The 20,687-nt window shown below is 36.5% G+C and overlaps 2 protein-coding genes across 6 annotated transcripts in view; one reads left to right on the plus strand and one right to left on the minus strand.

Moving 5' to 3' along the window:
• il11ra (interleukin 11 receptor subunit alpha) overlaps window positions 1–5,913 on the plus strand; it is a 40,870-nt gene extending 34,957 nt beyond the window's left edge. For 3 of the 4 annotated variants that reach the window (XM_067398321.1, XM_067398324.1, XM_067398325.1), the window contains one exon: window positions 1,121–5,913. The gene's annotated coding sequence lies outside the window, so the exon portion shown is untranslated. The remainder of the gene's footprint in view (window positions 1–1,120) is intronic. The other variant, XM_067398323.1, reaches the window with a different exon arrangement.
• Window positions 5,914–10,422: 4,509 nt separating this feature from the next.
• On the minus strand, window positions 10,423–17,496 carry tmem267 (transmembrane protein 267). 2 transcript variants are annotated; one of them, XM_067395704.1, is made up of 3 exons: window positions 17,431–17,496; window positions 16,454–16,864; window positions 10,423–13,783 (listed from the first exon to the last, which is right to left on the minus strand). In XM_067395704.1, exons 2-3 carry the CDS (start codon window positions 16,823–16,825, stop codon window positions 13,448–13,450), a joined length of 708 nt encoding a protein of 235 aa, XP_067251805.1. In that variant the 5' UTR covers window positions 16,826–16,864; window positions 17,431–17,496; the 3' UTR covers window positions 10,423–13,447. The 2 variants fall into 2 exon arrangements, with proteins under 2 accessions (XP_067251805.1, XP_067251806.1); XM_067395705.1 differs by having other exon boundaries at window positions 16,454–16,861; window positions 17,431–17,487.
• Window positions 17,497–20,687: the final 3,191 nt, after the last annotated feature.

Here is a 20,687-nt window from a genome sequence, read left to right on the forward strand (position 1 = left end):
AATCTGTATGCTGTTATTTATTTCTTCTTCTTCTTCTTCTTCTTCTTCTTATTATTATTATTATTATTATTATTATTATTATTATTATTTTATGGTAAAAAGAAAAAAAAATCATGTTTCAAAAGACATGAGTGTGGATAAACGAATTCTGAATTTTTAAGTCAATATAAAATATCAGTCAAAGCAAATACAAAATATACAACAAAATACATTACCAATTAAAAACTTGGGGTTGGTAAGATTTTTTATTTTATTTATTTATTTATTTATTTTTTTGAAAAAAGTCTCTTTATATGGACACTTGTTTCCGCCATGGAATAAAAACCTAATTTTGACTTTTTATCTCACACTGTGTGAGTGTGAGTTGAAATCTGACAATTCAAGTTTATATCTTGCAATTTTGAGTTTATTTCTCTCAATTCTGGGTTTGTTTCTCGCAATTCTGACTTTTTTCCTCAAAATGGTGAGATATAAACTCACAATTACAAGAAAAAAATGTCAGAATTGTAAGATAAAATGTCAAAAGTACTTTATTTTTTATTCCATGGTGGAAACAAGCTTCCATGATCTTAAGCTCACCAAGGCTGCATTTATTTGATCAAAGATACAGTGAAAACGGTAATATTGTGAAATATTATGACAGCTTAAAATAATCTTTTTATTTCAATATATTTTAAAATTAATTTGAATTTACATTTTATTTGAATAAAATTAGGAATTTTCAGCATCATTACTCATCTTCAGTGTCACATGATCCTTCAGAAATCATTCTGATATGCTGATTTGCTGCTCAAGAAACATTTTTGATTATTATCAATGCTGAAAACAGTTGTGTTGCTTGATAATTTTGTGATAGATTAAAAAAACAGCATTTATTTGAAATTGAAATCTTTTGTAACATTATATAAAATCTATATTGTCACTTTTGATCAATCGAATGCATCCTTTCTAAATAAAAGCGCTAATTTCTTTCAAAAAAAAAAAACGACCTGAAACTTTTGAAGGGTAGTGTCTTTTTTCCCCCTTTTTTTTTTTTTCCAGGAAGATGAACATTGTGTTTTATCACTGAACTGTTGTTCATCAGGCTCTAAAAGAGTTTAACTTTCTTGTTTAACTCTAGATTTGAGAAGTTGGCCGCTCCAGTTCGGCCCTCATAGGGCATCAGTATAGGGAATCACCACCACTACCACTGCGGCTGACAGACTCCATTACCCACAATCCACCTCTCCTCTCAGCGGAGTCCCGTGAACTGTGAACATGTACAGTCTACAATGTAGCACAATGCAACGGAAAAACATAAGGATTTCTTTCTTTACTTTCTTCTGCTCACTGCAAATTCTTGGACAATGAAAAACATATTTTTGTATTATTCCTTCTTCCCGATATTCCCCCCTCTCCACTGGTGACACATTGAATGCTGTGAAAAGGCTTGGCTTAGTGTGCAGCATACGGGGCATTATGGAGTAAGTGGCTTTGTCAATGTTTCAGTCCTCTAACTCACTCATCTGGCAAAAAAGACACTCTGTAACCTTTAGACAGCTGCTATCTTTGGAAGACAGAAAGTCAGCACTCCAGTGATGGACACGGTGGTCTTTCTTTGGAGACACAAAGACGGCTTTGTCTTTATTCCTGCAAAATTTCTTCTCACAAAACGAAGTTCATAACAGGTGGACGCATCTGTAGTTGATTGTTCTCGTCTGGTTAGTTTCCAACCAGATGTGGCATCTAAAGCATCAAGTTCTCGGTAATAAACTCCCGTAAAATGCGTTTCATCATGACAGCAGCCTCAAAATTCATGTCTTGAAAGTTTACGCCAGCAACGATTAGAAACTTTCTGTGAGCTGGTGTTCAACAAAAAAAGGACCTTCAATGCAATAAATGCATTTAATCTCACTGCATTGAATCGAGACATGAATGTAAATCAGTCTTACAATGTCACTTATACACATTCGTAAGGTGATTAAAGCTGATTGTTTCTGTTGAAGCTAATAGATATTCACGATATTAAATTCTATTGAAGCTCATATAAAGTTATATTGTTTGTTATACATTTATGCAGTTATATTGTATAATAGTTTCTACACAGCATACTGTTCTGTTGTACATTGCTCTCCAGTGACATAAAGCTCAATGCATGCATTTATTTTGTAATTCTTTTAAAATATATACGATTTTATTGAATTATAAGATTTTAGCATACGTATCCTCCCTAGAGGTACAAACAAAAATAATGAACATTGTCCAAACAAATTCATAAAATGGTTATTGTGTATGTATCAGTTACTATTTTTAAATGTTACCCTTGTGCAATCAAAAATAACTAGGGCAGTTTTTTACATTTTTGTACAAATGTCACTGTGATAATTTCTTCTAATGCCGGGTTCAGACTAGACAATTTCACAATCCATTTGACATAGGTTGTCATGGTGATTCATAAACAACATTAGGCGTCATAATGCAAAATCGATTGTTTTGTTTTGTATAGTGGATGATATTACGCTGTACCCACGTTGGACCAGCGGGTTGGAAAATGGATGGATGGATGATTCAGCTGCGGGCGCCATCTGGCGAGACACGGGAATTCATTCGGTACAGCCTTCACAGTGCATTATGGGTATTCTCTAGCCGTTGAGTCAACATCAGTTGTACACTCATTATTGTGGTGCATTATGGGATTGAATGAGTGCACTAGATAATATCCACTTTGGTTTTGGACACCAATACAAATGGCTGGGTATGGGGGCGATTTTGGACAAAGACTTGGATTTCTAATTTCCTCCACGACAGTTTCTGTCACATTGATCAATTGGAGCACAGAAGCTATTCCGTTACACAGCTTTCAAACATAGTGAAATGAAAGAGAGACGATTGCATTGGTGCTGCTATGTGGAATTATGCAATGGCAACAATACTCCTGCCTTTATTATGTTTCCTCGAGGGACTATCGCGACCAGAGCTGGGTAGATTACTTATGAATTGTTATCAGTTACTGATTACAGATTACATGACAAAATTTGTAATCAGTAATATAATCTCTTAGATTAAACATTTTTGGTAATGTAATCTGACTACTTTTGGATTACATTTAGATTACTTTTGTGCTAATACTTATTTGATAATCTTGTACTATTTTGACAGATACAAAGAAAAAATATATTCCAAAAAATATATTCTATTCACCAACAAGAGCCTCAATAGATTCTTTTTAAAGTGCAGTGTATGGACATTCAAAATACTAACACTAATGTACTAGTGAGTGTTTGCAAATCAAATCACATATTATGATTTTAAAACATATTTACTTAAAATGAAGTACATTTAGAAAACAGCAACATTACAAAAACAAATATTTTAATCGTTGTTGCTAATTTCCGTGCACGATTCCACACCCTTCCCCCTCGCAGCCGGAAAAACTTAAAGAATCATGAACGTATATAAGCGGCAGGTTTATTATGAAAAAATATAAATGCTAAAAAAATTAAAATTTCGGAGAATCAATAAATTGTGAACAACTTACTGTCATAGTGTAAATAATATGTAATCATGTAATCCATAAAAAAGTAACTGTAGTCTGATTACGAGTATTTTAAAAAGTTGTTTACTCTAATTACAAGTACTTGATTTTTGGAATCTGATTACGTAATCCAGATTACATGTAATCCATTACTACCCAGCTCTGATTATCACAAGTGAAAAGGTTTAAATGCTGGAGAATGATAGTCTTGCGTAGTCAGACCTTCAGACTGATGGCAGAAGGTCTGGACTCCATAGCAGATTTTTTATAGGCTAAGGACCATCCAAGACGACATCTGACCAACATGTAAAGCAATCAATCACTGCACGTTTTGTTCCGCAACATGTTTATGTACATGAAAATAGCATTGATGTCCCTACAATGATGACCAAACACACCGGTGTGTAAAACTCTTGGACATATTGTAAAGAGTCTATATCGTGAACTTGTAAACACAACGTTGTTCTTCTTCCACGATGGGGTTTGGCATCATGGCATCTTTGTTTCCAGGCAGACCACTAAAGATGGCGACACATGTCTCCTGGACATCCCGTAGAATTCAACCAATCAGATGACGACTTCAAAAATGCTGAAGTATTTCCAGTTAAGTTTGCCATATGCTTTAGACGTTCAGCCTACGGTCCGTGGGCGTGACGTCTGAGGCTCAGACTTGGCGAATGATAACGGAGGTGCTTCAGCAACCGTGTGTGTGCTGGAAGTATTAAGCTAACACGCCGCTTCAGTAGTGGCTAGGTCCGCCTTCTCTATGACATCACACACATCGTTAAAGACGGCAAGCGATGATTGGTCGGGAAGCAGTGTGTAGTCTGACTTGTCTTTTGACCATGACATGAAAAAATCGCATAATCTGACACAGTGTCTATCGTAACAGACAAAAATATCTAGTCTGAACCCGGCATTAAAAATGACTGATGTTTGCCAGATTTTTTTTTTTTTTTTTGCATTTCTTTATGCATTTTTGCACCATTTGCTTGTAACCTCTGCCTTTCATGTTCCTTTAACCTTTTTTTTTTTTTTTTTTGGCCTGTTTCTGTTCCACCAGCATTTTTAAAGCAGCAGTATTTATACTGAAAATGGCTTATGGGATTGGTACTCTTATGATACTACCCTTAAAATAGATTTTGATTCTCCGACTTACCTATGCATCATAAAACATTTTCGAATGCAATTTTTGAAAGAAAAAAAATGCAGATATGTTAAGAAAAAGTTATAAGTGTTTGGTTCTGAGCTTCTGTCAGTCATTCATGTTTGAGACTGAGACTCTTGGTTTAATATTTAGTCGGCCATATATTCCTTCCTTCCCTGCTTGTTGTCTCGCATGTTGAGAGTACATTGATTTGGGTATGTTATTCTAGACTAAATTTTTTATTTGATTTATATGATGATTATCAGCATTCAGTAAATCGGTGGTTCTCAGCTGGTTTTGCCTCAGGACCCAGATTTTACATTTGTTTTGCAATACAAAATTGTTTATCATAGAAAGTAAACAAAAATGATTAAAATCAAACATTGAAATGCATTAATATAACTATAAACTGCACAGGCCCAACAGCACACAAAATATTAACATTTCTGTGCTCTCGGGAGCAATAAAAAGGAGCCTCTCAAATTGTGTTTATCCTAATTGCAAATAAACCCATATTTTATGTAGTCTTGGTCATATAATTATTCTTTTTTTCCCCCCAAATTAATGTCTGTCTAATTTTGCTAGTATCTATCAAATGACAAATTTTCACTAATTCCAATCGATATGCACAATTATATGGTTTTGTTGCAGCTCACTTAATGCATTCAGCATTGTTTGGGTTGTGACCAGTTGAGAACCACTTCAATAAAGCATCTGAACACTGTAACATGCCGAAAATATCTGATTGCTGTTTATTTTTAGACCTCTATCATATAACTCCATCTGTGAACTGACTCTTTAACTGTGTGTTAATGGCTTGATGTGCAGTCATGGTCTCTCCACACTGACCCAAGTCTTGCATCAGAGAAATTCAACCTCACGCTGAAGGAAACTAATGCACGATTCCAGAAAAACGAACCAAAGGAAACAAGCTAATCGATCAGCAATCATCTGTTACTGGCAGGATGGAGAGACTATATAATTCAAGCAGGACAGTTTCTTGGAGAAAAATGTGTATATTTCCCGTTTGCTCTTTGCCTTTTTTTTATAATGTTGCATGCATGGTGTCCAATCCAGATGTACTGGGGAGATGCGTAACATTGGACTACTGTTGCCTGGGAAAGGTGAAAACAAAGGCGTCCACAGTAAATGTATATAGTATATTTTTCTGTACAACATAAGCTGTTTTATTATTCCCCTGTTTATATTTTTGTGAAATAAAAGTTATTTTATCTGAAGAAAAATGATATATGATTTTCTTAATTGTATGATATTCAGGACAGGAGGTTCATAAGGTTATTCATGTATAGGTTAAGTGAAGAAAAAACTTCAGTCATAACTGGATTGGTGACAGATCTTTTCAATGATACTCTCAGTTTGTTTCTTGAAGAAAATTCAGCAACTTCCAACCAATTTACAAATATTTAATCATGAAAATCAGGGAAGGGATTTAGTTGCTTGAGTTTATACAGCAAAATTAGCCTACTGTTACTCGGCCAAGGTTTTGGTAAAATAATATACCTCCAATGTTTGAGTGTGGTGATTTGTAATCTGTTGGGATTTACATGTTATACTGACTTTAAATCACATAATCCTAATATTTACATGTTCATCTGAATTATTTATGCTGCATATTAAGACCTTGATTATAGTGCCAAATGTCAATAGCAGCACCATTTTAGTTTTGTTCAGCTGGTCAATAGAATAAAGCCAGTGTGATACAAACGAGACCAAAATTGAATGTCTATATGAGTATATTTTATAAAGGGTTTTGGGGGAATGTGAAAATCCTGTTAAAGTTCAATAAGCAGCACTTTACAAGTATTTTAATACAAAAATTTTACCTTTATGTTTTCCTGTTGATCATGTTATCTCAACACATTTATTGAATGGCTGTTACTGTATTAATCTTGACTTTTAATTTAAAGCTGTCCATAAGTTTTGCCTCTCTGTCGCCATCTCTGTTTGAAACATGCAACTGCAGTTATATGCGGAATTATTATCTTTACGCGAGTTGTGCATCGGATGAATCTAATGTTTGGTGTCAGTCAACACATCAGTGTGGATACTGTACTTCTGAATCACAGATTCTGCATCTTGGAAGTATGACCAATATAAGAATTTTCACCGGAAAATCTCTGAACAAGTAAGTAAAAGTAAGTCTGCTATTTTTGTTCTGACCAACTGAGGAAAAAAAGTATTAGGCCTACAATAAATTGCGCTGCCAATTGTGATTAAATCTAACGCTCGCTTAGCTTGGATAATGTCAAACTGTGCAAATTATTATTACTGTTATACTTTGCTCTCAAATTGTTAATGTTAACAACATCAGCATTGCGTGTATTTAGTGTGTTAGTCTTACCTGAAGATTTCAATTTCAAAGCAAAGTCTTTTGCTTTTGTTTACGGGTTCTCCAGACAATGTCCAGTTGTCACTGATGATTGTCATTTGGACCTCTCTGGATTACAATCCACCATCAAAATGATAAGTTTAATTATTTCAGCTACTGTGAGAAAAGGCTAGAAATGATCCGCTACCAGCAGCATCCTCCACATGCCATATAGCAGGGATGGACAACTCCGGTCCTGGAGGGCCAGTGTCCAGCAGAGTTTAGCTCCAACCCTAATCAAACACACCTGCACCAGCTAATCAAGGTCTTTAGGATTAGAAGAAAGTTATAGGCAAGTGAGTTTTTATCAGGGATAGAGATAAACTCTGCAGGACACTGGCCCTCCAGGACCGGAGTTGTCCATCCCTGCCATATAGCCTACTAGCTGGGACTCCTTCCTTTCTGTTTACAGACGTGACGTAATGACACAAAGACGAACGCCTGCATGCTCGAATTTCCCGCGGAAACCCACCAGTATCAGTTTTATTATAAAACATTATTACAAGCTTACGGTTGTGAATCGGGCTAAGGTAAGGAGATGAATGAATGAATGAATGAGGCATTTATATAGCGCTTTTTCCATGTACAATGTACACCCAAAGCGCATTACAATCATAGCAGGCGTCTCTCCTCATCCACCACCAGTGTGCAGCATCCACTTGGATGATGCGACGGCAGCCACAGTACAATGGCGCCAGTGCGCTCACCACACACCAGCTGTAGGTGGAGAGGAGAGAGAGTGAAAGAGCCAATTTAAATGGATGGGGATTATTAGGAGGCCGTGATTGGTAAAGGCCTATGAAGGAAATTTGGCCAGGACACTGAGGTTACACCCCTACTTTTTACGAGAAGTGCCATGGAATTTTTAATGACCACAGAGAGTCAAGACCTCGGTTTAACATCTCATCTGAAGGACAGTGCTTGCTACAGTATAGTGTCCCCGTCACTATACTGCGGCATTAGGACCCACACAGACCACAGGGTGAGCACCCCCTGCTGGCCTCACTAACACCTCTTCCAGCAGCTACCTGGTTTTCCCATGAGGTCTCTTATCCAGGTACAACCAGGCTCAGCCCTGCTTAGCTTCAGTGGGCAACCAGTCTTGGTCTACAGGGTGATATGGCTGCTGAGATAGTTTTGAACATTGGACTGTTACAGACTGCAGCTTTAAACATTACATTTGTGACAGATTTATGTTGAAGTGCCCCTATTATGCTATTTTAAAGTTGCCATTTTTGTTTTGGAGGTCTTCTACAATAGGTTTACAAGCAAGGTTAAAAAAAAAAAAAAAAAAATGTACTATGTACTTACATTTAAATTAATAATTTGATACAATGCACTTGTGTACATACATGTTTTTACATTGCATTTATATTTTAAAAACACCTGCATGTAATTACATATATAATTATTTTATCTAATTACATTTAAAATTACACTATTGACCCATCCCTTAACCCTTACCCAAACCTACCCATACCACCAAAGCTTTCCCTAACCTTATCCGTATCCCAACTCAATAGCAGCAAAAGTGTTTTGCAATTATGAACACAATAAGTACACAGTAGTTAAGGCCACTTAATATAAAGTGGGACCAGCCAAACTCTTTCAGTCTCCGCTAGAACTACAGTGATTGAGGATGGGTCCAAGAAAAAGTTGTTCGCAGGCAGCAATGAAAAGGCATTATGCAAATGTTTTACAAACCTACGCAGGTTTGAGCCGGAAGTAAGACTGGAATTACTGATGACTTGTTTCAGACAATTCAGAATCAATTCTTTCTTTTGGGATACAATAACTCCATTTTTCTGAACTTTGATACGTACAGACCTTTTACATTCACAAACAGCTATATTACACACTACATGAAATGTAATATCTGAAAAAGCTTAATAGATGGTATTTGTGGACATGTTTAGATGCTGTCACAAGTCCCTAAATAACATATTATATAAAAATCTTTTATCAAAACACCGTTATTCATCAACTTATAGGTCAATTAAGTGGAATAATTCTACACAAATTCATAGTTTATTGCCATGACATTCCTTAAAGGTGCCCTAGAATTAAAAATTTAATTTATCTTGGCATAGTTGAATAACAAGAGTTCAGTTCATGGAAATGACATACAGTGAGTCTCAAACACCATTGTTTCCTCCTTCTTATATAAATCTCATTTGTTTAAAAGACCTCCGAAGAACAGGTGAATCTCAACACCGACTGTTACGTAACAGTCGGGATCATTAATATAATAACTGACATGATCCATGATAACATGATATTTTTAGTGATATTTGTAAATTGTCTTTATAAATGTTTCCTTAGCATGTTGCTAATGTACTGTTACATGTGGTTAGTTACCATCGTTTCTTACTGTATTCACGGAGACAAGAGAGCCGTCACTATTTTCATTTTAAAACACTTGCAGTCTGTATAATGCATAAACACAACTTCATTCTTTATAAATCTCTCCAACAGTGTGTAATGTTAGCTTTAGCCACAGAGCACAGCCTCAAACTCATTCAGAATCAAATGTAAACATCCAAATAAATACTATACTCACATGATCCGACGCATGCATGCAGCATGCATGATGAACATCTTGTAAAGATCCATTTGAGGGTTATTTTAGCTGTGTGAACTATGTTTATGCACTGTATTATAGTCGAGAGCTCGGGGGGGCAGGGAGTGCACGATTTAAAGGGGCCGCAGCCTGAATCAGTGCATAGTTAATTATGCCCCAAAATAGGAAGTTAAAAAAAATGAATTAAAAACAAAATCTATGGGGTATTTTGAGCTGAAACTTCACAGACACATTCAGGGGACACCTTACACTTATATTACATCTTGTAAAAGCTGGTTCTAGGGCATCTTTAAAGGGATAGTTCACCCACACATTAAACTTCTGTCATCATTTAACCACGCTCATGTTGTTACATGTCTCACACACACATACACAAAAGATTTTGAAGAATGTTTAACACTGAACATATATGTATGTTTCACAGAATCATACAGGTTTGGAAGAAAACAGGGGTGAGTAAATAGTAAATGAAGAAAGAACTTTGCTCTCTGGATAAACTATCCCTTTTAATAACATATGGGATGATGCATCACCATCCTGTGCATGCTGCACTCATCTCCAAATGTTACAATTTACCAGTAAACACACACTGTTTTTAAGTGTGGCACCTTTTCCGATCTTACCCTATTATTACAGTGACTTAACTGTGACTTTTGACTTTTTTAAATGAATGCCTGAGAAGAAAACAGAATTGTCAAGCATATCAAATGAAGCTTCATTATGGCTGTTCAAAACAAAAGACTTCAGAAGTAACAAATAAAGACAGAAACCAATTATAACAGAAGGGTGCATATACACCTTTAGTGTGATTGGTGACAATTTTCAGAAATAATGCTTTCAGTCATTTCTTGACAATGCATCAACACATTATTGACAAATCTCAATTATGTGCAAAAAACAGCATATAAATAAAATAAATATTTACACCAAATACATAGTTAACAAAAGAAAAAGAAAAAAAGAAAATAATTTAAATATTTAGGAACAAAATTGTCTGGAGTTGGTCTACAGCTCCCTCTGCAGGTTTGAAAAGGCCTTAAACTGATTTAAGCAGTCAAAACAAAAATATAATTTAAAAATTGTTTCCCTTAATACCATAATAAATAAATGTGCAATACTATCAAAATAAGCATTTCAGTACACAAGTTTCCACTGATGAACTCAAAGCAGTTTTGACAATGATAATATATGCGTTTCCTGATCCAGTTAAATAACCTCAACATTTGACAAAAAAAAAAAATTTAAATATGCAACCAGTCAAAAGTTTGGACACACATTTTCAAAATCTTAATTTAATTTATGTATAATGAAGAAAATTAGTTTTACAGACAAATACAAACTGTCCATTTATGCATTTTTTAGCAAATGAAAATGTTTGAAATTTGGTGCAGTGAATGTAGACAAAATGTGACAACAAAGACAAAATTATTGATTCAACATTTTTGGGCACAACATAATCCCAGTACGATGTTGAAAATATAAAGAACAAGGTTTTTATATATAAGCATTGTGTATGTATACACTTGTCAGGTTGCATACATACACAATGCCAACTGCAACTATGCATTGTACTGTAAAAGCTATTATTGAACAATATCTGAATCATAATTCAACCAGGAAAAAAAAAAAAAAAAAGCCAAGGTACTTAATCTGTAGCTTTGAGAAATGTGGTTTGCACTTCACAACAATTTTAAAGTATTAAAACGACTATGCTGGCACACAACTGAATAAAAACAAAATGAACTGGGGGAGCTTGATTAATTGTCAAGAAGCAGAATTGCAGTTTGTAAACAAAGACAGTTTCTATTCATTAATTTAAAAGTTCTAAGTGGTTCGGAAATAAAACACAAGTCGGCAAGTATTTACAGTTATTTCAAAGCCTGTGGCTAAAAAGGCAGCAATAATAGGCTATTCTGTAACAACAAAGTATTTCTGTTCTTTTTATCCGATTCCTTAAGGACTTTTCCATGTTAAACTAGGTCTACCAGTGTTTTTCTGACACTACAGAGAATCACATCCTTCAAGTACGCCTTCAACTGCAAATACGCAACACAGAATCACCTCGCACAAGCTAAGAGACCATCAACACACATCCATTCTCAATGCCTATTCCTAGACGCATGACACATCATGAGTCGCAGTATGAATCCAGCCTTGTGTCTGTGGTTCCTTCGGAAAATCAATGCAATAAAATGCCATTATTTAAATAGACAAGTCTACACTGCTAAGCTAAATATGACAACACAATGCTGAAGCCTTCAACTAAGGTTTATAATGGTGCTTTCAGACCATCTACAGTAGGGCTGGGCGATAATATCGAACATTCACAACGATTTTACTAGAAATATAAATTAATCACACTAGTTTTAAATGTAGCATTTTTTATTTAGCCATTCAATTTAAATAACTTAAAAATCCTTCTATTTTCTTATTAGCATTTATCCCGTTACAACTTTTAATCTTAGCAACAAGGGCGTTAATGTACAGCAACATTCTGTGTTTGGCAAATTTTTATTGTGAAATTTGTATCCGCAAAATCCAGTCATTTTAATAAGAAATTGCACGCAACGCTGAAAGATTTCCTAAGTTGGTTACACTGATGACTTGTACTGTCCTACAGAAAGCTGCTTGTTTTGAAAGAGACTTTAATGGGCCTTTTTTCCCCCCCATTTCACCAAAATTTTGCTAATGTAATTTAAGTGAATTGATTTAAAACTATAAATCAGAAATTTGTTTTGCATCATCACTCAAACTGCTCAGTGAAGCTTTTGTGTAGCATCTTAATATATGTAGGTAAATGCTGTATAAAGGCCGGAACACACCAAGCCGACGCCGACAAACTAGTGGTGATGAAAGCAGACTGTGGGGTTGGCTCAAAGTTGTCGTCTGTGTCCAAAGTTGGCCTGACACTCCAAACCAACGCTAGACAGCCGACGGCCAAGTAGCACGTCCGTTCTGCGCCTGCGTGAGATGAAATGCCTTTCCGAACCAGCAGGTGGCAGTAGCTGAACAGCCAATCAGAATGATCAGATGGCCCGATGGACCGACGAGCTCCGACGCCGATTCAACAAATTTTTCGAATAGGCCGAAAAAAAGCAGACGAGGACCAACTTCAGCCGACAATGAGGAACACACTGAGAAAACTTAGTCGGTCGACGAACAAAAACTGCCAGACGGTCGACCGTCGGCTTGGTGTGTTCCTGCCTTTACTCTTATTGTTATACTTGTATTGTAAATTAATCAATTATTAAATATTAACAACCATTAAATATTATCTACTTCACAACTTTGAGAATCTGGATCCAGATCAGAACAAATGCAGAGCAAACAGAGAAATTACACTTTCAAAATGGACTGTATTTTGAAGCCTTTTGACCATTTTTCATATAAAAAAAATTCAAACAGGAATTAATTGTAATATACTACTTATATATATATATTAAGTAGTCAAAAACCTGCAAAAATCATAAATGTTACTTCTGTATTTGCTCTGAAATAGATTTTTATATGAAATATTGTACTAAAAATGCAGCAAAATAGATTTTATCATCGCCCAACCCAAATCTACACCATACATATTAAAATATTCACAGTCTTCACAGTCAATACAACCTGAATTCATACTGATACCTGAACGACTACAGTAATTAGTATCAAACAGACTGGAAAACTATGATGGGAAAAAAAGAACAAATAATGTTCATATGGCAATGATGCAGAGAAGAGCTAATGGAAATATTTCCAGTGCCATGTTTTTGCTGGGGGGAAAACAAACAAAAAAAGGATAAACAACCACAATTAAGACAATTAAGTGTATCAGACGTCTATGGCGACTCCGTGTTTGGTGGAGATCATGTCTCTAGTGCCGGTCAGATACATGAGCACAGAGCACAGATGAGGGAGGGTGGCTGTGATGGTGACATACAGCCAATAGGAGATGGGTGCCGTGTTGCCAAACGGACACACCCAGAGACCGTGGCGAACGCCGTCGCGGATGTGGTGCGACGTCAGTGAGATAAACAGCATCCAGGGCAGGGAGCACCAGGAGTCCTTAAGCCGACAGGCCCACATGAGGAGGCGCAGAGAGAAGCACAGCACTGGGATCAGGCTGGAGCAGTGCAACGGAGGCCTGTGCGGCAGATTCACAGCAGCCTGGTTAAAAGGAAGAACACAAACTTAGGATCAAAGGTGCATGTTTTTGTTTAAGTTGCAGGACTTGAAGTGAGGATGTAGCAAAGGTTTTCAGTTACTGATGTCACTGTAGAAACATGGTAGATTTGCAGTCAACCATGATTATTTTATCACATGAGCAAAAGTGATTAAACTGTAATATATTGAAAAATATATGGAAAAGTGGGAGTGTAGAGGGGGAGATGATGGAAGAGAACAACCAATGAAACACAGACATAGAACACACTCATTATACAGAATAATGAATATTAATATATGAGCACGGAGAAAATGACAACAAACTCCCAAGCACAAGGGAGAAATGCGAAAGAATATTTAATAGGGCTAATAATAGGCTACTTTGATTACGTTTTCGAGCACTGCAGTCTCAAAATCAGTCTTTTGTCTATTAGTATAATCGTGTGGTCGTGTTCAGATAGGCTTCAGCACTGTATCAGTGTCCAGTTTGCACATATAATTCATTTGACGATGAAATATGTGTGCATAACTACACCGTGCTGGTTAATGTTTGGTGCAGGAGAATGTGTGAAATAAAAACTTTAAAGGAACACTCCACTTTTTTTGAAAATAGGCTCATTTTCCAACTCCCCTAGAGTTAAACAGTTGAGTTTTACCGTTTTCGAATCCATTCAGCTGATCTCCGGCTCTGGCGGTACCACTTTTAGCATAGCTTAGCATAGTTCATTGAATCTGATTAGACAGTTAGCATCGCGCTTAAAAATGACCAAAGAGTTTTGATATTTTTCCTATTTAAAACTTGACTTTTCTGTAGTTAAATCGTGTACTAAGACCGACGGAAAATAAAAAGTTGTGATTTTCTAGGCTGATATGGCTAGGAACTATACTCTCATTCAGACGTAATAATCAAGGAACTTTGCTGCCGTTCCATGGCTTCAGCAGTGCAATGATATTACGCAGCGCCCGAGAGCCCCTGCTTGCACAGGGAACGTGCCTTGCAACCATGGAGACGTTTGTGAGAGACGCTGCATAATATCATTGCGCCATGATAGAGTATAGTTCCTAGCCATATCAGCCTAGAAAATAGCAACTTTTCATTTTCTGTCGGTCTCAGTACACGATTTAACTACAGAAGAGTCAAGTTTTAAATAGGAAAAATATCAAAACTCTTTGGTCATTTTTAAGCGCGATACTAACGGTCTAATCAGATTCAATGAACTATGCTGAACTATGCTAAGCTATGCTAAAAGTGGTACCGCCAGAACCGGAGATCGGCTGAATGGATTCGAAAACGGTAAAACTCAACTGTTTAACTCTAGGGGAGTTGGAAAATGAGCCTATTTTCAAAAAATAGAGTGTTCCTTTAAACACAGATACTTTATACAGTATAAGCTATGTGCCATGTGGCTAGTGTTGTTAAACACAACGCGAAGCTCTGCGCTGAAACGGATCATATGCGCACTCCGCATATATATCATAACAGTCGTATTTTTCATGTGTTCGTATTCAAACTCCAGCTCTGACTGCATCGCGAGCAAAATACAAACAACACATGTGCTGCTGTGCTGAGGGAAACATACACACGGCTCATGTGTTTGAACGCAGCTAGAGCAGGCAGAGGTGAATGAGCCGCACTTTTGTGACATTTGAATTCTCTGCTGTAATGCGATCTCACGCGAACATATTTTCCATTTGTGCTATTAGATCACAGCAAAACAATCCACATGCACACAAACCTTCGCTCTGGTCGCGTCTCAAAACACACTGTGTTGTAGCACTGAGGAAATGAACACCAACGATATGTCTCTGAGTGACAAGAGACCGAGGCGAGAGAAGTGATACTTCCTCATGCATAATACCGCAATTCTAATCTTATGCATACTACAGCGCAGTGATTGGATTAAATGAGCTTTATGTCATGAACATATGTCGAGAATCGCTCGAAACGGTCTATGTCAGCATATTCAACCATGCCCATACTTGGGTCGAAAGTACACGATTACGTCAGATTTTGTGACGTTGCTCCAACTCAGCTTTTCAAACGGGAAGACAGAAATCGCTCTGAAAAAAAAAAAAAAAAAATCTATCTTTCACTTATGAATAACATTAATGAGTACCTTTAGTGTTTTCAATGATGTGCAGCCTATACATATTGGTTTACATATCAAAAAAAGTGTTTTGGGCTTTCATGACCCTTTAAATAAGTATGATTATCAATTCATCGTTCATATGATAAAAGGTACAACAGTGTTTTACACATTAAAATTAAAATACATTAAAATTCAAACAACTGCACAAAGAAAGAAAAAAATGCCTGCCATTAATATTACTCTCCTATTTTAGATAAACCTGTCTGTTATATGTGAGGTTTGAGGAGTATCGATCACCTCTCAGTGAATGAATAGTCAACCAATGAATTAGGCCTATATTTAGATGCTGCTGTAATAAATAATTGAATTTTTTTTTTTTTTTTCTCATTATCAATTATTTTTTGTTTACATCCTATAGATGCAGTCACATTAGCAATTTTCTGGCAAAAAATCACAAGCAAAAAAAGTCCACTGTCAATAATATAGCAAAATATAAAGCACAGCTCACACAGAAGTCACTTCCAAACCAACCAGCTTTCTCTTGGTCATCAACAATTTTCAGATGCTAATAAAAGACACTCACCTTGAGCGACAATGATCCAGCCATGTAGAAGTGGTCCAGGTCAATGACAGAGGCCAGAAACCCAGCCAAGACGACTTCATAGAAGTCACTTTTCTTCCTCAACCCAATCACAATGGCCCAGGACCAGAGTCCAATAATGCCATGGACGGCATTATCAAGGACAGCCCTGAACCACAGATGGTGTTGGATGAAGGGGAGTGTCAGAAAGTGATCAACAAAGAAGCAGAAAGTGCCCAGGCCTGCGCTGGCTAACAGAGAAGCAGTGCTGAAGGTCTGGAGCAGGGCCTGAGCTTTCTCAGTCTCCACAGCCAGGTTCAGAGGCACAGCCATGCCCAAAGATGAGGAATCCAGCTTTGAGTAAAAGCCCCTCATCGCTGGCCTCTTCCATGGAGGGGTCAGAAACCTGATCTGCTGGAAGACACGAGTATACACAAATTAAATCATGCACTCTTGCTAATGTGATATTGTTTAAATGCCATGATGCTCTGACTTGACTCAGAGAAGAGAACAGCAGATGAGAGTAACAGTACAAACCTGTGAATCATAACCACATGATCTTTTCATGACAACATCAATAAGGCATGAACAGATCAAACGTTTGTAAGAGAATATTAAGAGCAGATTTATATACACATATGTATATATGGTATGTAATGCATGCATATGTGCGTGTGTATGTGTACATTATATACATATACATATATATATATATTATATGTGCTTTTATATTTAAATGGGGGAAAAAATAAGTATTGCAATAGGATATCTTTGCTGAGCGAGATTTATTTAAAAAGAAATTAGCATTAGCTTTGCTGCTAACTAGCTGATCAGCTAATCCACTGCTCAAGGCAAAAGATTACATTTATTAGCCATCATAACAAATCACATAAAAACATAAACAGGCGTCGTTCTTACATAGCTACGGATTACACAAAAACACTCGACATAATGTATGTTTACACATGCCGTTTCCTCACCTCATTTCATTCAGCTCATCGGTATGATGGACTGTTTGTTCTTTGGTGATGTTTGATTCGTTATCGCGAATCACTGAATCGGTTCCTTTGAATTAAACCGTGAGTAGAACTGTAATGAGACCGAGACCAGGGTCTAAACATGCTGCGTCCCAATGCGTCCCAAACTACTTGTTGTATGCCCTCAAAGTATGTACTCTTTTTGTGAAGAAAAAGTAGATATATTACAAACATGCATTTTAGTCTGGGACTAGGCTGAAGCTGTGAAACCGGGGATTAGTGTAGCCTATCTTATGTTCAGTATACTCTGCATTTTATGAAATTTATGAAACTGTGCGTGTCTGTTCAGGATTAAATGAAATTATATTAACTCTACACAAATAGAACTCTACAAATAGCCTAATAGCAAAATATTTTTATTTTGTTATTTATTTATTTATTTATTTATTTTTAACAGGTGGAGGTGAAAGTTGCCTCGGTTAAGGATCGTTTTCATACTGTTTTTCCTCTCAATTACTGTTTTAAATTAAATCATCATATTAAATCACACACACACACACACATATATATATATATATATATATATATATATATATATATACACATTTTTTTTTTTTTGTGACAAACTGTCATTGTCAATAGTTTGCCAGGCCTGGTTTAAAGGATTAGTTCACTTCAGAATTAAAATGTCCTGATAATTTACTTACCCCAATGTCTTCCAAGATGTTTATCTTTCTTTCTTCAGTCAAAAAGAAATTATGTTTTTTTGAGGAAAACATTCCAGGATTTTTCTCCATATAGTGGACTTTGACGGCTGCCAAGGGGTTTAAATGCAGCTTCAAAGGGCCCTACACAATCCCAGCCGAGGAATAAGGGTCTTATCTAGGGAAACAATCGGTAACTTCTAAAGAAAATTAAAATTATATACTTTTTAACCACAATGCTAGCTCTGTGATGCGCTATGCATTATGTAATTACGTTGGGCAGAAGTCAAGTCAAGTCACCTTTATTTATATAGCGCTTTTTACAATGTAGATTGTGTCAAAGCAGCTTTACATTGATAACTGGTACATTATTTTGGCTGCACAGCAGCTCTTAAAGAATAGTGTCAATGCAGGCAGATCAAAGCATTGTTGAATATCAAATGTCAAGTGTCCCCAACTAAGCCAGCCAAAAGTGACAGCGGCAAGGAACCAAAACTCGAACAGGTGACATCGGGTGGCAAACAGGTGGCAAATAGACTTCTGTGTTAAAATGGAGAAAAAAACTTTGGGAGGCTTAGTCGGGGGGCCAGTTCTCCTCTGGCGAACAGTGCTTTGTTACGATTCAGGTTGCTATCATAAGTCCGATAGGATTGCAACATTCAAAGTATTTATTCCAGTTAAATCCAGTTGAGGATCGTATTCATCACGCCGGTATGGACGGTTTGTTGAGGAGCTGCGCCACTGGTTGTCGTGTTGATGAGGCCTTCACAATGGATGATCTAATTGACTCAATCTCTGCTGATACTTCAAGGGCTGCATTGTGGTCATGTACCGAAGTACCGAGCAAGTGTTTACAAAGCGAACGTGCAAAGACTAAGTCAAATGCCCTTTAAAAAAAATGGTAAAACAACAATGTTGGATGATTTTGAAGTTGGAGGAGAAAATTTGATGTTTTTCTCCCTACCGCTGTACCTACTTCCGCCTATGTCACTCTTGACCTTTACAACGTGATGTGTGGCGTATCACATTTTTGGTTAAAAGTATACATTTTATTATTTTAGAAAATGACCAATCGTTTCACTAGATAAAACCCTTATTCCTCAGCTGGGATCGTGTAGAGCCCTTTGAAGCTGCATTGAAACTGCAATTTGGATCTTCAACCTGTTGTACCCCTGTGAAGTCCACTTTGGAGAAAAATTTTAATTCTGAAGTGAACTAATTCTTTAAGTCTTCCATTATCCATTGTCATGAAATCTCCATTGATGTATTATAACAACTTTTCTATAGGACAGTTATTACACAACCATTCCACTGGAGGTCATTCTGCAAATTCTTGCAAATCAAGAGCCCAGGGTTCTTGAGATGAGATCACCCAGCTTCTGGACTGGCAGGACAGGGCTAAGGCTGAACAATATATTATGCCGTGTGAGGAATTGTGTTGGTTTGTTATGCAGCAAATAGTGACCACTGAAGAGGATTTGGCACAGGTTTTTATGTGCCAAGCAACATTTGCAGCTCAGTCATGATGCTCTTGTTTGTAATACTAGAATTTCCAAATCTGGAAAACATTAATGATAACCTCTGGACCAAAGATGGCTTGTCACAAGGTATTGCTGTTAGGAAGGCATAGTTGTAAATTTATTTATTTATTTGTGATACCCCTAACATATATTTGTGGATCTCATTCTATTTATTTGTGAATCTCTTTACATTTATTTGTGGATCATAATCTATTTATTTGGAATAATTGAACAATTCTAACCCCATAAGCAAGTGGGTCTGATGGAAATGAGCACGACTGGTGGCAATGGAGAGGTGAAGGGATACCAGACGTGAGCGACGTGATGTGGACACATAGGTCTTTCTCTCTGAACACGTCTATGGTTTTGGCTTCAGCAGTTTTTATTCAATTAGGGGCCACTGGATGGGCCTAACAATGAGTGATGAAGAATTGATTTAGGAGTGGCAGGTGTGGCGTCAGGAGAATGGAGGCAAAAAAATGCATTGGCCTTGAGATTTTTGGGCCCCAAATGATATCCCAGGTAAAAAAAAAAAAGTGTATTTCTATAATATACAGTAGTCAACATTTGAAGTGGATCAAAAAAGTTAATCAAAACTGTCCTAAGAACTAAGTTGTCCTATAAGAGGAAGAGTTTAGGACAACTTTGATGAAAGGTTTTGATCCATTTCAAATGTTGACTACTATACTTAAAATACCACTTATAGTACACTTGAACCCATAGTGTACAAGGGGTAGCTGAATATATATTTTTAAAGAGAGATAGTATATTAAAAGCACATTTTAGTTCATATTCATGGTGTCTCAAAAAAGCACAGTTGAGTACACTTAGATGTTCTTAAGATGATCTTAAGAAGTACTAAAGAAGAATTTTTTTGTATATTAAGTACAAAATTAGTGCACGAAAATAGAGAACTTTAAGTATATTATAGAAGTGTACTTTTTTCCACCGGGGATATCGCAGTGAATTGGAACACAAATATAGTTATATAGTTATCTTTATAATATCTACTAGATATCGTTCTTGGTGTGAAAGC

This window comes from Chanodichthys erythropterus, chromosome 10, assembly GCF_024489055.1.
Source record: "Chanodichthys erythropterus isolate Z2021 chromosome 10, ASM2448905v1, whole genome shotgun sequence".
NCBI lineage: Eukaryota > Metazoa > Chordata > Actinopteri > Cypriniformes > Xenocyprididae > Chanodichthys > Chanodichthys erythropterus.